The 15,406-nt window shown below is 60.6% G+C and overlaps 2 protein-coding genes across 3 annotated transcripts; both read right to left on the bottom strand.

Moving 5' to 3' along the window:
• Nucleotides 1–935: 935 nt before the first annotated feature.
• JOSD2 (Josephin domain containing 2) lies at nt 936–10,647 on the bottom strand. Of its 2 annotated transcripts, none has more exons than XM_027977535.3 (5): nt 10,528–10,647; nt 9,751–9,910; nt 8,142–8,267; nt 6,839–7,033; nt 936–6,727 (listed from the first exon to the last, which is right to left on the bottom strand). In XM_027977535.3, the coding sequence occupies exons 2-5, from the start codon at nt 9,894–9,896 to the stop codon at nt 6,628–6,630; spliced, it is 567 nt and encodes a 188-aa protein (XP_027833336.2). In that variant the 5' UTR covers nt 9,897–9,910; nt 10,528–10,647; the 3' UTR covers nt 936–6,627. The 2 variants fall into 2 exon arrangements, with proteins under 2 accessions (XP_027833336.2, XP_027833335.2); XM_027977534.3 differs by having other exon boundaries at nt 9,751–9,913.
• Nucleotides 10,648–11,015: 368 nt separating this feature from the next.
• Nucleotides 11,016–13,348, bottom strand: ASPDH (aspartate dehydrogenase domain containing). The gene is made up of 7 exons (XM_027977508.3): nt 13,233–13,348; nt 12,741–12,885; nt 12,395–12,479; nt 12,157–12,306; nt 11,854–12,074; nt 11,630–11,784; nt 11,016–11,188 (listed from the first exon to the last, which is right to left on the bottom strand). Exons 1-7 carry the CDS (start codon nt 13,309–13,311, stop codon nt 11,145–11,147), a joined length of 879 nt encoding a protein of 292 aa, XP_027833309.3. The 5' UTR covers nt 13,312–13,348; the 3' UTR covers nt 11,016–11,144.
• Between the last annotated feature and the right edge of the window lie 2,058 nt (nt 13,349–15,406).

Consider the following 15,406-nt stretch of genomic DNA (forward strand, 5'->3'; position numbering starts at 1 on the left):
GGAGCCTCATCGTTCATCAGTTGGCTTCACCCAGCACCACGAGGCAAATACGATGGGCCCTTTCTACAGCGCCCAGACCCCTTGTCTCTGGAAAATTGAGAGCTTCCCCTGCTGAGAAGGAAGAGGAACAGGAGGGGAGGGGGCAGGGGGGAACACAGGATCTAAGGAGAGGTGGCAGTGTGAGTCGCCCAGCAGCCCAGCACGAAGTTGGTGCATAATTAGTGCCCCTTCCCTTCCCTTTTCTGGGGGAGAGTAAGAGCAGGAGGGGAGAGAAGAGGCAGCCAAGTGTGTGTGTGGGGGGGGGGGGGGGGGACACTGTGCTTTATGAAAAGCCTGGCACACAGTTGGTGCTCAATCAATGCCCACTCATTCCCTTCTTCAGGAGAGAGAAGCCAGGTCAGACGAGAAATGAAGAAACCACCACCAAGGAGGAAAAACAGAGCAAGAAACAGCCTGAGGAGAGAGGGCCGGGGTGGCAAGAGCCAGGCATACAGTGGGTGCTCTTAACTGTTTGTTCTCTTCCCAAGAGAATGAAGACAGGAGGAAAAGGAGAGGAGAGAGGAAGCCCCAGCAGAGAAAATGGAAGCTGTGATGGAAGGAGACAGTGTAGGTAAAGCAGTGGGAATACAGTAGGCACTTAATAAATACCCACTCCCCTCCCTGGCTGCAGGGACAGAGGAGGAGGAAAACAAGCCAAGAGGGTGAGAGAAGAGAGAGCAGGGCTTGCGAGGCAAGCCAGGACAGACAGACAGCTGATAGGAGCAGTGGCACACAGCAGGCACTCATACATGCCCAGTCCTGCCCCAGGAGAGAGCCAACGGGGCAGAGAGGAAGGGGAGAAGCTGGAGCAAGGAGCTGGGAAGAAGGGAGAAAATGAGGAAGAGGACATGCTATCGTGCAGGTGAAGTACACAGGAGGTCCTCAATAAATGCATGTTTTCTTTCTTGGAGGAGAGAGACAGCAAGAGGAAAAAGAAGGCACATGTGAAGCAAGCCTGGCCAAGGAGGTGACAGGACGGGGCAGAAGGGTGGAGGCAACGGCAGAGGAGGCGGCGCAGGCGAATCATGGGGCAAAGAGGAGGCGCTCAGTGAATGCTGTTCCCTTCCCCAAAGGGCCTAGAGAGCACAGGAGGGGGAAGGTGGCAAAAAGAGGGGAGCAGGAAGAAAGAAGCGAGAGAAGATGAGCTGGGGGGCTGTTAATTGCCTGGTATACACGACCCCATGGATATGCAGTCCATGGAATTCTCCAGGCCAGAATACTAGAGTGGGTAGCCTTTCCCTTCTCCAGGGGATCTTCCCAACCCAGGGATCGAACCCAGGTCTCCTACATTGCAAGCAGATTCTTTACCAGCTGAGCCACAGGGGAAGCCCTGGTATACAGTAGGTGCTTCATAATTGCTTTTTCATCCCCAAGAAAGGGCAGACAGAGCAGAAAAAGGGGGAAGTCAGAGATGAAGGAACAGAGAGAGTCAAGGGGCAGGGGGAGTGGAGGGAAACTGCCAGGCACACAGTCGGTACTCCATAAATGCCCATTTCCTCTCCTGGCAGAGAGCAGAAAGAAGCACAGGACAGCAAAGACCACAGGTCAGTGGAGGAGAGAGGGCGAGAGGAGAGTGGAGAAAGAACAAGCAATTGCTTGGTATACCATAGATGCTCAATAAATGTGTGTCCCTTGCCTTGGAAGAGAGCAGAGAGCCCAGAAAGACAAGGAGAGGACAGAGGAAAAACAGGGGAGGAAGAGAGTGTGAGGAAGGGAGGGAAAGTGTGTAAACTGCCTGGCACACAGTAGGTGCTCAGTATATGTTCATTCCCTCCCCGAGGAGGAAGCAGAGTCAGAAAGGAGAGGAAATGGATAGAGAGAGAAGAAAGGAATTGGGGAAGAAAAGAGTGTAAGAAGAGACAGGGTTTGTAAATTTTCCCCAGCATACAGTAGGTGCTCAATACATGCCCATTTCCTTGCAGGAGAGACCAGGCAGTTCAGGAGGAAGGGAAAGGAAACTGGGTGGAAGGGATGGGAGAACAAAGAGAGTAGAAAGTGCAGAGAGAGTGTGTGGAAACTGCCTGGCAAACACTAGGAACTTAATAAATGCCCATCTCTTCCAAGGAAGAGAGCTGGAAGTTCAGGAAGAACAAACAGAGGGCACCGAGGAAGGGGCTCGGGGAGACAAGAGGGTGTCAGGACACAGAGGCATTCCGCATGCATCCAGCAGGTGCTCCATAAATGCCTGGCTCCTTCCCCTGCAGAGCAGAAAGCAGCCTCAAGGGGGTGGGGACCCCAGCAGGAAGAGGCCAGAAGGCGGGTGTAGGGGGGTCTGAAGGTGGAGGCTGAAGTCAGGCTTTTGGTGGCCCCCGCCCCAGCTGCCCCAGGACCATGGAGTCGGACAAGGGCCCATTGTGTGGGGCCTGGCACCGCCTGGCGGAGGTTGGGGGTGGCTACCAGCCCCGTCTGCTGTGTCTGGGGGACTCAGGCACTGCCTGCTGTCTGTCTGTCAGCCTCTGAGTCTCTGTGTCTGCCGCTCCGGGTCTCACTGTCTGTCTGAGTCTCCAGGTCTTGCACCCTCACTGGCCCTCCCCATCTCTGAGTCCATGGCACCCAGCCGGTCTGCCTCTGTCTCAGTCCCTGTCCCCTGCTGCCTCTGGGTGTCCCTCTGCACACATCTCTCTGCCTTTCTCCCCATCTCCTCCATCTGGCTCTCAGCCCCTGTTTCTGGTGGTCTCTCTGGGAGGCAGGAACCCTGACCCCAGCCCCGGGTACCCGGGATCAGGGCCCGGGGCGGTGTTGCTGAGCTCAGAGGTGGAGGGGTGAGAAAGGAAAGAAGGCGAGAGGAGTTGGAAAGGTGAGGATAGACACAGCTTTATTCAGGAGAAACCGCAGCAGAGGCCCCAGGGCGGCTCCATCCGGGGCGCTGGAGAAGGGAGGTCAGGGAGAGGAGAGAGAGACGGGGAGAGGCAGGAGAGATGGAGAGAGACGAAGGGAGTCAGACAGACAGGGGAGACGGGAGAGGGGTGGGCAGAAGGGTCGGAGAGGCAGAGAGAAGGGCTGGGCGGGGGACAGAGAGAGAGAAAGCGAGAGAGCGGGGAAAGCCACGGAGACAGAGAAATGGAAAGAAAGAGGGCGGGCACTTCGCTGGTGGTCCAGGGGCTAAGACTCCGGGATCCCACTGCAGGGGGTGCCTGCTGGATTCCCGGTCAGGGAACTGAGAACCCGCCGGCTATGCGGTACAAAGGAAGAGAGAGGGAGAGAGAGAGAGAGATGAAGAGAGAGGAGAGAGCCGTGGGAAGACAAAGCTCAGAGAGATGACGGGGGAAGAGAGAAAGAGAGAAGGACAAAGGTGGAGTCGGGGACGGGATGAGGAGAAATAGTGGGGGCGCGGGTCCGAGATGCGAAGAGACGGAGAAAGGCAGAGGGAGAGAGACGGGCGCCGCAGGGAGAGAGGAGAGAGCTGGAGAGAGGGGCAGCGCCGAGAGGATGGGACGCGGGGAGGCAGGAAGGAGCGCGGCCCCTCTCACCTGGCATCGCCGGCGGCCGCCCCGCCCCGGCCCGACCGCGATTTAAGGGGCGCCCCGGGGGGCGGGGCCGCACCCCCCACGGCCTTATCTGGCCAGACCCGGGTTGAGATAGCTAAATCGGGCCTCAGCTGTCGGCACCCGGCTCTCAGGGGGGCGCGGGACAGCTGTCACCTCCCCCTGCACCTGCCGCCCCCTCCCCCTCCTGCAGCCCCTCGGGCACTGAAGACTCCCGGTGGGTCTGCCTGGGCTGCCCCTAACGGGCCATCAGGGATCCCTAGGAGCACCCCACCCCCACTTGAAGCTCTGGGACCAGCGTGGCTGGGCATCCTGGGACAAGGAACAGGCTTGTGAGAAGCGCGGGAGGGCGGTGAGGGGGGCTTGCAGGGTCAGCAGGTGGGGGCCAGAGAGGCTGTGTGGAGTGGTCCTGCATCCACCCTAAGGGGCAAACAGTAGGCGCTCAATATGTGCACCGGCCCAGCCTGCTGGTGCTCTAGCCTGTGCAGAGCAGGAGGGGTTAGTACTTGAGGTGGGGCTGGGAGTAGGAGGAGGGTGGCTACCTGGACCCCCATGCCCCTATCGTCCCCATCCTCCAGGGTCCCACCCCCCTGCCCTGAAGGCTCCCGCTCCTCAGACCATATTAGGCCACAGCGGAGAAGGCACCTGGGAAGATCACTCAGGCCCAGGAATAGAAACACTCAGGGAGCCCCGCCAGGCTGTCTGGGACCTGACAGGACAGGCGACAGGCACAGTGTGGGGGTGGGGATTGGGTCACAGAGGGCCCAGGGAGACAGACAGACAGAGGCTGAGAGAGACACACCTGGAAAGAGAGCCCAAGACAGGGGCACCAAGCAGGGGCCAGATCAGAGACTGGGGGGGGGGGTAGTGTGGGCACCCGGGGGGCACCCCCAGAGTTGGGGTGTCCTGGGAGCCCGGCAGTTTTCCTGCATGTGCTGCTTGGCCGTGTTTCATATTTATACGTTTGGCTGCTCCAGGTCTCACCTGTGGTATATGAACTCTTAGTTGCTACATGTGGGATACAGTTCCCAACTGGGGAGACCAGGGATTGAACCTTGACCACCCCCCACTCCTTCACCCCACTACATACCCCCACTGGCATTGGGAGCCGGGAGTCAGCCACTGGACCACCAGGGAGGTTCCTTGTGCAGCTTGACTTTTCACTTTTACCAGTTGCCCTTTGACCTCTGAAGCTTTGGGAGCCAGAATCCACCAAGCCCGAGTCTCCCCATCACCACGGGCCATTGCATCCTGCCAGCATTTGCTCCCCGCATTCCTCCTTGTGTCGCCCCACCCCCTTGGATGAATCTACTGTGTGGGTGGAGCACAGCCTGAGGCAGGGGCGGGGAGACACCCTGAGCTGGGGCCCTGCCTGCCTCTCCCTGCCCACAGCCTCCCTGTGCCTCTGGGTCCCTCATTTCCGCTTGGCACCTAGTGAGGTGCCCCACGTTTGCCTCCTTCTTGTGCTTATGCTCACGCCTCCTGGGTCAGGCCCCTGACCCCTAGAGCCATCTCCTGAGCCCCTGACCCTGGTCCTCTTCTGACATCAGCCAGCCTGTCATACCCCTTGCATCCCATCGAGGGCAGTGTGCCCCCTGCAGCTGCTCGACCCCAGGGTCCCTCCTTCCCTGCCCGCTCCCTCACCCCCACAGCGTGCCCTGACCCTCTTGTCAGTTCTGTTCTGCCCTCAGGGTCCTGGCTCAGCCTCCTCCTGGGCCTCAGCCTGCCCCCATGTGGCCCCAGAGAGGTCTTTCTGTATCCAGGACTGATCTGCCCAACCCCTGCTCACAGCCTCGCCCTGGGTCAGGTCCAACTGCTCTTGGAGGCTCTGTGGGCAGTGGGCCTGCCAGGATCTACCTTTATCTCTAATCACCTCCTCAGATAGATACAGGAGAAATCTCCTCCCTTAACATTCCAGGTCTCCTTGGGGGCTGTTTCTAATTCTGGAATGGCCCTTTCCCACTGGCTCCCTGGAGAGGGCCCCCCCCCCCACCCCCAGCCTCCTAGAGCCAGCCTTGCCCAAGACCCCTCAGCGCAATCAGTTAAGAATCTGCCCGCAATGAGGGAGACCCAGGTTCAATCCCTGGGCTGGGGAGATCCCCTGGCGGAGGATCCGGCAACCCACTCTAGTATTCTTGCCTGGAGAATTCTAGGGACAGAGGAGCCCGGCGGGCTGCAGTCCATGGGACATGACTAACACTTTTTTTCACACTTCCAGCTCCTAGAGGCTGCCTGTTTCCTGGCTCGTAACCCCCTCTTGTCTTCAGACACCCCCAGCCCCCCACCCTGAGCCTCCCATATAGCATCTTCATCACGGGTCTCTCTCTGATTCTCCTCTCGTGTCTCTCTTCCATTTTTTTTTTTTTTTAAATTTTTTGGCTGCACTGTACCGTGTGTGGAATCTTAGTTGCCCAACTAGGTACTGAACCTCCTCCAACCCTGCAGTGGAAGCGCAGAGTCTTAACCATACTTCACCACCACGAGGGAAGCCCCACTGCCTCCTTCACTTTTAAGGACGCTCGGGATTATACTGGGCTGACCCAGACCACGCAGGACAATTTCCCGCCTTTGAGGTCAGCGGATTAGCCAGACTCACAGGTTCCTGGATAAGGTCTTTTGGGGCCACGACTGACAGTTGGCGGACAAGCTGGGCGTCGAGAAGTCAACCCTCGCCTTCTCCGTGGGGCTCATCTCCCAGTACACTCTGGCCTGCACCGATTTGTTTGTTCCTAGTCTCCCCCTTGCGCCTTCAGAGGGCAAGGATTTGCATTGCTTTTCCCCTGTGCGTCCCCGCCCCACCCCCATGAGGAACCTGAGGCCCTGAGAGGTGAGTGCGTCGCAGGAGCCTAACCCGCTTAGGTCTCTCTGATAAACTGAAGGAGAGGGGTCCCCGGTGAGACACGGGCCAGACTGGGAGCAAATTACCGGGTTTATTGAGGCAGCAGCGGCAGGAGGCCGGGCAGGGGGCGGGGCGTACGGGGCAGGGGGCGGGGCCTCCGTTGGGTCCACGAGGTTCCTGCCCCGGCCCCAGTACTTGCTCGGAAGGCTAATGTGGTCGTGGGAGCCACTCCAGACGGGCAGCCGTGGGCCCCTCCTCTTGGGGTCAGTCTGCCTGCAGCCAGGAGCCCTGCTCCTCCACCTCCTTGGTTACCACCAGCAACACCTCGCACAAGCCCTGAGCCAGTGCGGCCGCCAGGAAGGCCCTGCGCGCAGACATGGGGAGTCTGACGGCCTGGCGGAGGTTGGGTGGGGAGCGGGGAACAGGCCGCCTCCCCGTGGCCCCCGGCCCTGGAGCCGCTCCCCCCACCCCTCACCTGACGCCATCCTCGTCGCCCAGCACCTCAGGCGCCCGCAGCTTGGAGTCCAGGTTGTAGTAGACGCCGTCCACCTGGCGCAGGGCCACCCAGTGCCGCCGGCGCAGGGGCAGGGACAGCAGCCCCAGCGAGACCGGCGAGGGCAGGTTCAGGATCAGTCCCAGCACCTTGGGCAGCGCCAGCTGGGACAGGGGCCTGCGGGCGAGGCGGGGACGCTGCTGTCAGAGCCCCGACCCTGGGCTGGTGCCCTCTGTATGTGGGGCCCAGGCTGGTAGTGGTGGTGGGAGCCCCAGCCCACCAAAGGACTCACCTCCATTAGCCCACCCTTTGCTTCCTTCCACTTACCTGCTGCCCACCCACCCAGACCTCCTAGTCAGCCACCCACCCAACAAGTCACCCTTCACCCTCATCTGCCTGACCATTTGTTACCCACGCATCATGCACCCACCCAGCCAAGCCCCAAGCACCACCTGCCCAACAACTCTTCCATCCACTCTCTCCCCATCCACTCCTGACACATCTACCGCTGATACTATCCATCATCCATCCATTACGCACCACCCACCCATCCAAGCCTCCCAGCCATAGAACAGTCACCCACCATCCATGTTCTTCCTTGACCCATTCATCCACCCACTGATGCAATCAACCCGCAGCCAGCCAGCCAGCAGCCCAACATCTCCACCACCCACCCAACTCTTCATCCGCTCTTTCCATTTGTCCATCTTGGATGTTTGGTATCCACTGCCTATCAACTGAGGGCTTCCCAGGTGGCTCAGGGGTAAAGAATCCGCCTGCCAATGCAGGGGACACAAGAGATACGGGTTCAATCCCTGGGTTGGCCTGGAGCAGGAAATGGCGACCCACTCCATTACTCTTGCCTGGAACATTCCATGAACAGAGGAGCCTGGCGGGCTACAGTCCATGGGGTCAGAGTTGGACACGGCTGAGTGACTGAGCACGTCACACATACCAATGATCCATCCTTTATCTATCACTCACTCAACCACCCATCCATTCATATAGCCCATCACCCATCCTACCCATTCACCATCCACTTACCCATCAATCTGCCAATCATCCATCCATCAGCTCACACCCTGACCGTCCCTTTATCACCTCCCGAGCCCTCAGTGGGCCAGCCACCCGTCATCCATCGCTGCAAACCCTCCACCCATCTGCCCCTTCCTTCCTCCTTCCCATCCACCCGTCCCCTCCCTCTGCTTCGTCCCCCACCGGCCACCGTCCCACCACACCCACCGCGCCCAGCTCAGCATGCCTGACGAAGCATTACGGCCCGCACCTCCTTCGGTCCCACCACACGGCAGCCAGGCCCTGCCCCTGCAGGGCAGCCATGATCACGTTGACGTCATAGTTGCCGGTGCCCAGGAGGCTGCGATGGGGGTTCAGCCGGGAGTCTGGGGCCAACCTGAGTGGGAGGTGATCAGGGCCTCCTGAGTTGGGGGTTCCTGAGAAGGCATCCCCCTCCCTCACAGAGCCAAAGCGTCCCAGGATCCATGAGTCATCCAGCCATGGATTCTTCCCTCTCTTCAACCCTTTGCCGACTCATCACCCCCAGCCATGTTCCTCCTGTCCCCCACCCACAGTTCTGCTCAGGCCTTGCCCTCCTCCTCCTGGACCCTCACCAGCTTCCAATCTCACCCCTCCTGGGGGCTCCTTCTACACCCAGCACTGCCCCTGCCCCAGCCGTCCCTGGCACCCCCGTCACCCCAGGAGAGAACCCCAGCCCCCAGCTGTCCCTGGCAGGATCTGGGCCCTGCTGGCTTCCTGGATCCATGCCCACCCCATTCCTCGCAGCCACCTGACCCAGCGCATCTCCTGTGCTCCTGCCCCCCGCCTTCTCTCCAGCTGTCCCCCAGCCCACTTGTCTCTGGGCCCCGCCTCCTTGAGACAAAGGCAACTTTGTTCTGTCTCCGGGCCTTTGGGGGGCAAGGCAAGGGGAGGGGCGGGAGAGGGGGAAAGTTGTGTATTCTTCCTCTGTGTATCTGTTTCCCTGGCTTCCCTTAGGGCAGGGGCTCACAGTAGACTCATCTCGGAGTCTCCAGCAAGGCCGAGCCATGAAAGAGTTGATTGATTCCTGTTCTGAATGATGGGAGGGGGTGAATACATTCTAAAATAATCAGTCTGAGGGCCTGGGACTGGCCTGAGGATGGCAGGGGTGGAGGCATGGGAGGGCTGTGAGCAAGAGATGGGGAGAAAGGGTCATCTGGGGGCATAGGATCACATGGGGGACTGACTGGAGGGGAGAGACTGGAGGCTGAGGGGAGGGTCCAGAAGGCAGTGGGGCCAGAGAGGAGCAGCTCAGGCAGAGAGATAACAAAGAAGTGATGTTTGAAATCCTGAATAGTGAGGCGGCACACTCCAGGCTGCCAAGAAGAGAGAGCCGTGCCAGGCAGAAAGAACAGCCTGTGCAAAGGCCCAGAGGCACCATGTGGGGCTCATTCAGAGACTAGAGGGAATTTGTCTGGAAGCAAGCAGTGAGATACGAAGCTGCAGAGACGGGTGGGGCCACGGCACACAGGGTTTTGGTTATCAGGCTGGGCGCGGAGCCTTGGGGCTTCTGCCAGGGGTGCTGGGGGAGCCCTGGGAGTGGGGGAGGGCAGGTGCAGTGCGGGAGCCCTGTGTAGCCGGGACTGAAGGAGATAAACCAGAAGCTGGGAGGCGGGAAGAGAGTGAGGCTGAGGGCCTAGGTAAAAGGCTGAGGTCAGCGGGGTGAGTAGATGCCTGGGTAACATCTCGGTTTCTGAGTCCCGGAGTCCAGCAGGGCAGGGGATGGGGCAGCAGAAAGCCGCAGGGCTCTGCCCCGGGCCTTGCTTTGCTCTGAGACCCAGGTGGGTGTCCCCGCCTCCGTGAGCCCTGCTTCTCCAGGGGTTGGGGTGGGTGATGGTCACCTCTTGCAGATCTCATCGGCAGCCTCCTGGCTGAAGAGCTGCTGCTGCAGGACGTTGTTGAGGGCATGCACGGCACAGAGCTCCAGGCGTTGCCGTTCGTGGTACACGGAGGGCGGGCTTGGCTGAGCTCCTGGGGCCTGGGACATGCCGTCCTCGGCTCCTGCTTGGAGGGGTAGGGGGAGAAGGTGCTTAGGAGTCTGGGATCTGGAAGCCGAACCTGCCAGCAGGCCCTCGGGGGCACCGTCATTGAGTGGGGGCTCGGGCAGCCTGAGGGGCCCCTGACTCTGGCGATCTCCTGGCAACAGAGTACCTCCATTCCCTATTTCTAGGAAAAAAGCTCTCTCTTCTCTCGCTTAGCAACAGAGGACCACTCCCCCCGCCCCGGCCCCCGCCACATCCCTAAGTGAATGGGTCCCTGTGGTGGTCACCTAGCAACAGAGAACTCCCCTCCCCTGTCCCTAGGTTAACAGGCCTCCTCTCTGGTTACTTAGCAACAGAGGAGCCTCCTCGTACCCCTCCTCGCCCCCTACTAGGTAACCAGGCTCTCCTCTGGTTACTTAGCAATAGAAGAAGCCTCCTCCCCGTCTCTAGGTAACAGGGTCTCTTCTGGTCGCCTAGCAACAGAAGGCTCCCCCCTGTCACCAACCAACAGAGTTCTCTCCTCTTGTCACCTGGCAACAGGGCCCTCTCCCCGGACACCGAGTAACAGAGCTGTCTCCCCGACCTGTACCCCAACCATGGCGCTCGCCCGCTCCGCGGCCTGGAAATGCCCCTCACCCCGCCTGCCTCTCTGTTCCCCCAAACCGGGGGCTCCCGCATCCCCCCGGGCGGCGGCTCCGGGCTCCGAGAGCGCTGGACGGGCGGCACCGCGCTGACTGGGCAGGTGGGACGGACTACAGCTCCCGGCGGCCCCCGCGAGCCGGACTACGATTCCCGGCGACTCCGGCGAGAACGAGAGCTCCTCACGGAACGTCCGGGCAGTGTGGCCCGGAAGTCCGCTGTCGCCCCGAGAAGCCGGGACTACAACTTCCGTCGGCCCTTCGACGAGTCCCGGAAATGTGCCCTAAATCGGTCCTCTCCTCACAGTTCCACGCCTCCTGCTGCTCGGAAGCTTCTGGGAAACGTAGTGAGGAGGCTCTCGCGATAGCTTCGAGGGGTGTTACTTCCCTGTACGTCCGTTCCCTGGGCTGGCGTCATGCCTAGCGTGACGACGCAGCGTGACGTCACGGAAGGGAAAGTGATCAGACAACCAGACCACGCAGGGAGAAGAGCGTCCAATGTTTACTGAGACCAGAGGGATGTATGGGGACACTGAGGCCAGGGCAGCAGTGGGTCGGTGGTGGTGGGAGGTAAATAATGAGATGAGGAAGTCCTCTTGGGAAGGGGGAGGCTTCTCAGCAGAGATGGATCCCCGGCTTGGAGGGGAGCTGGCAGCACCCTGCGGGGGAGATACGGGGAATGAAAGGCTAAGACAGAGAGATGAGGAGAGACAGACACCTGGAAGAAGGAACAGGCCACCGTGGGGACGGAGAAAGACTTAGAGGGAGGGACTGAGACTCAGAAGGGAACAGAGACCCAGAGAGGGGGGCCAAAACCTAGAGGAAGAGGGATAGACACCTGGCGGGTGGAGAGACTCACGTATGTGCTAGAGTCCCCAAGAGACAGGGACACAGAGGCTGGGAGAGGAGACTTGGAGAGAGAGAGAGAGAGAGGGATCTATAAAGACAACGTCGTGGAGAAGAAGGTTAAGGAGACTCAGAAATAAAGATCAGTCGACAGAGACGGAATCAGAACTGCAGACTCAGAAAGCCTGAGACTCAAGCTCCGCCTGGGGCTTGCAGAGAGGGGCTGCTAGTGCCCAGGAGGAGCCTGGCCGTACCCACGAGGCTGCGCCAGAAGGTGGTGACGGTGGCAGAGCCGGTGACAGCGCCTGGCTCTGCGGGGTTCTCTCTGTGCGTGTGCACAGTGAAGGTTTGGCCTGTGGGGCCCGGGGGTCCGCTCAGCTCCACATCCACCACGTGCACGTTCTTGAGGCTAGGGCAAGCAGGGTGGTCAGTCTAGCTGGCCTGGCCCCAGCGCAGACCCCTACTCAGCTCCGCTCACCTGAAGTCAGCCACAAGCACCCCAATCACACGGTCGAAGCCCAGGCTGGGGGCGGCCAGGGCAGCGGCCGCCATGGTGTTGGAGTTTCGGGGGGCGTGGGGGCAGAGCCCGCGAACAGGGCCTTCATAGAGCACAGCGCGAGGCCCCGTGCTGCGCATCGTAGCCAGGGGTCCCTCGAGCCGGAAGCCATCGGGGTGTGTGGCCATGGTGACACGGAGGCTCTGAAAGTGAGAGCTGGGGTCAGGGAGCCTGAGCGTGCCTGTTGGCCGCCTCTCATTCCCGGGGAGTGCAGCGGGCCCTCACCTGGAGGCCCCCGGCTTCGTCCAACCTGGTGATGTCCTCCGCGCCCCACAGGGCCCCCCGGGCCACGAACACAGTGTGGCCCCAGCGATGTGAGGCTTCCAGGAGCTGCCGCTCTGTGGCCTGGTCACCCAGGGCTGAGGGGGACCCCACCTGGGGCAGATGAAGCGGGGAGCTGAAGTCAGGAGACGGATCCCACTTTAGGGTGGGGTGGCGTCAAGGCGGAAGAGGCGGGGCTCACCAGGAGATTGGCGTAGCGCAGGATTTCTGCCCCAGATTCCTGGATTATTTTGGGATGGGCCACTTCCACCACAACGTCAGGGTGCCTGGGAGACAGGAGAGAGGCGGGGAAGGCCTCGAAGTGGTATTGGATCTCCCCCTGCTCCCAAGGTTCCCTGACTCTGTGGAGGCCTGTCATGTTTCACTCTGGCCTGGGAGGGGAAAGAGGATGGAGGCTTGTCCTGTTTCACATTTGGGTGAGCGAGGACCAGAGAGGGTAAGGGCCTTGCCTGAGAGCACACAGCACCTAAAGGAGGCCAGAATAAGAGTTTCAGAGAGTCCTGCTCTCTCATGGCGAGGTCACTGACCTCTCCCCGAGAGCAGCAAGGTTCTGGAGCTGGAGGGAAGGGGGTACACTCCCCGCCATGCGTCCTGCATCACGGTTCCAGACAAAAACAAGTTCTAGGCCCAGTTCCGGTCCCTGAGTCAGCAAGTGGGAGACCAAGGACTGTCCTGGGGAGAAGCAAAGAGACTGAGAGAGGGGGCACATGTACCCAGAGAGAGGGGAACAGGGACTCAGGGAGAGGGGACAGAGACACAGAGAGAGGGGGCAAGGACCCAGAGAGGAGGACAAGGACCCCGGAGGGGACACCAAAACAGGTGGGGGGCAGAGAATCAGGAGTTGGAGGACAGAGACCCTGAGGGGCCGGAGCCCCCCAGTGGGGAGTGGAACATGCTTAGGCAGAATCAGCCAGGCCACAGATCAAGGCGGAGATGAAAGGAATGTTGGTGGAGGACACAGGCTTTTGAGGCTCCAGAAAGGGCCCTGGGGGAGAGGCCCCGGACAGTCAAGGACTCACCGAGGCGGCCGTAGCCCACTATCCCCACCTTCCTCGGGACCCTGTCGAGGGCCATGCCCTTGAATTCAGTGGTCTGCATCTGAGCTCTGCTGCCTGCTGCCCGTCTCACGCCACACATGAGGTTTGGGCAGCGGCTGATCTTTGGACTCTGACCCTCAGTCCTCTCCTGAACCTTCCCCCTTCCCTGCGGTGGCCCAGAGGCGGGGGTAAGGGGGTGCTGCATGGGGGCAGAAGGAGGATCCTGGGGATGGTGTGCAAGATGGTTTGGGGTTCTAGGACCCTGCGTTGTGTGCCCCCCCCGCCCCCCGCCCTCCGCCATCTAGCCTCTTCTTTCTCTGCATCACATCCTCCTGTCTTCCTGCTGATGTGGAAAATTTCCTCTGCAGTCCCCCGCCCTCCTTTCTGGCCGGCCAGGTTGTCATGGAAACTGCATCCTGCTTGGGTTGGGGGTAGAGAGGGTTGGGAGCAGGGGAGAGGAGATGGTGACACTGGACTCTGGGCTCTGTTTGTCTCCTTGCTTCTGCATTTCCAGTCCCCATCCTTGCCCCACCCCAGCCACCACCAGTGCCTTGGCACCCAGGTTTCTTGTCAATGTTCCTCCTCAGCATTTTCCTCCCTTGGTTCTGTGTCTCCATCTCGTGTCTCTCTCTCTCCCATCACTGTCTGTCCACCTTTTCCTGGCTCTCCATCCCTCCGGCTCCCACTCCTGCCTCCTCTGGGCTGGCTACCATTCTGTCCCCAGCTAGGCCAGGCCCTCATCTCCCGCAGAGTCCGAGGGAGGCCTGGCCTGTTCATGCCCATCTCCCCACAAGGCAGCAGGAGCAGGAGGTGCATTCATCTTAGCCTCACCACCCCCAACGCCCCCCAGCTCCCATGGAAGGGGTCCATTCCCGCAGCTGCTCTCCAAGCCTGCCTCCCGCCAGTCTGCTCATCCTTCTGGTCACCTTGACTTCTCACCTTTTATCCTCCCTGCCCCCAGCCACGATGCCAGCTTATATCCTCACTCCCATGCCCGCCCCTCTCTCGCCACCCACCATGGCCAAGGAGGAACTTGTGAGGCCCCGAGTGACCCCCCACCATGAGGCCCTGCCACTGCACCTCGAGGGTGCCTGGCATCGGAAATGGCGGAAATGGCGGAGGCTCCCTGCCCCCAACCACCACCTGGTACCCGCTGCAGGGTTGCCATAGCAACCAGGATCGCCCGAAAGAGGATGAGAGAAAAAGAGAGCCTGAAACGGGGAGCGAGGGAGCCAGGCATCGCTCGAGAGGAGAGAACCCAGCAGACAGGCCAGACAAATAGGGCCGGGGACCCCAGACATGTTGCAGCAGAGGCAGCTGCCAGGGGTGATAAGGGAAGAATTTGCTCTAAGAGCTCCAGGTGGGGGAGAGATAAGATTCTGTGGCTCAGAAACAGGCAGGGAGGAGGCGGAGGACCAGGAACATGGACCCAGTCCAGGCCCTCTGGGAGCACACTGGGCCTGGGTGGGGTCCTGGGGGCTTCCAGCCCTCCTCACACCTCACTTGCAGTTGTGGGTGCCACGGGGCCCAGCTGTCCTGTGCATGCACCAGGCCTGCCCTGTTCGCGGACCAGGGTGGGCGCAGGGGAGAAAGGCGGCTGAGACCCGAGCCCCGTGTGTGAGCAGCAATGTCTGCCCGGAGCAGTGTCTCATCCTGCTTCCACTGGCCTCTGCTCGTCTTCACAGCATGCAAAAGCTGCCCTGGGGGACCCTCTGGAGGTTGAAGCGCTGGCACCTTGGCCTCCTCCAGCCCCACCAGCATCTGCCCGCTGGCCTGGCCAACCTCTGTCGTTTGCTCCCACTGGCTGGCTCTTGTCTCTTTGAGGACTCTGTGTGCGGCCCCTGCCCTCCTGAGCTACAGCCTGCTAAATCACTTCAATCGTGTCTGACTCTTTATGACCCCATGCACTCTAGCCGGCCAGGCTCCTCTGTCCATGGGCTTCTCCAGACAAGAATACTGGAGTGGGTTGCCATGCCCTCCTCCAGGGGATCTTCCTCAACCAGGGATCCAACCCACGTCTCTTGCATCTCCTGCACTGGCAGGAGGATTCTTTACCACTAGTGCCACCTGGGAAGCTACAGCATAGCCCCCGCCTACTCCCCTGGCTTGGACTCTGCCTCGTGCCTCTGAGTTAACCAGGCAGAAGTGCAGCCCCC

Source organism: Ovis aries, chromosome 14 (assembly GCF_016772045.2).
Source record: "Ovis aries strain OAR_USU_Benz2616 breed Rambouillet chromosome 14, ARS-UI_Ramb_v3.0, whole genome shotgun sequence".
In the NCBI taxonomy this organism is placed as follows: Eukaryota; Metazoa; Chordata; class Mammalia; order Artiodactyla; family Bovidae; genus Ovis; species Ovis aries.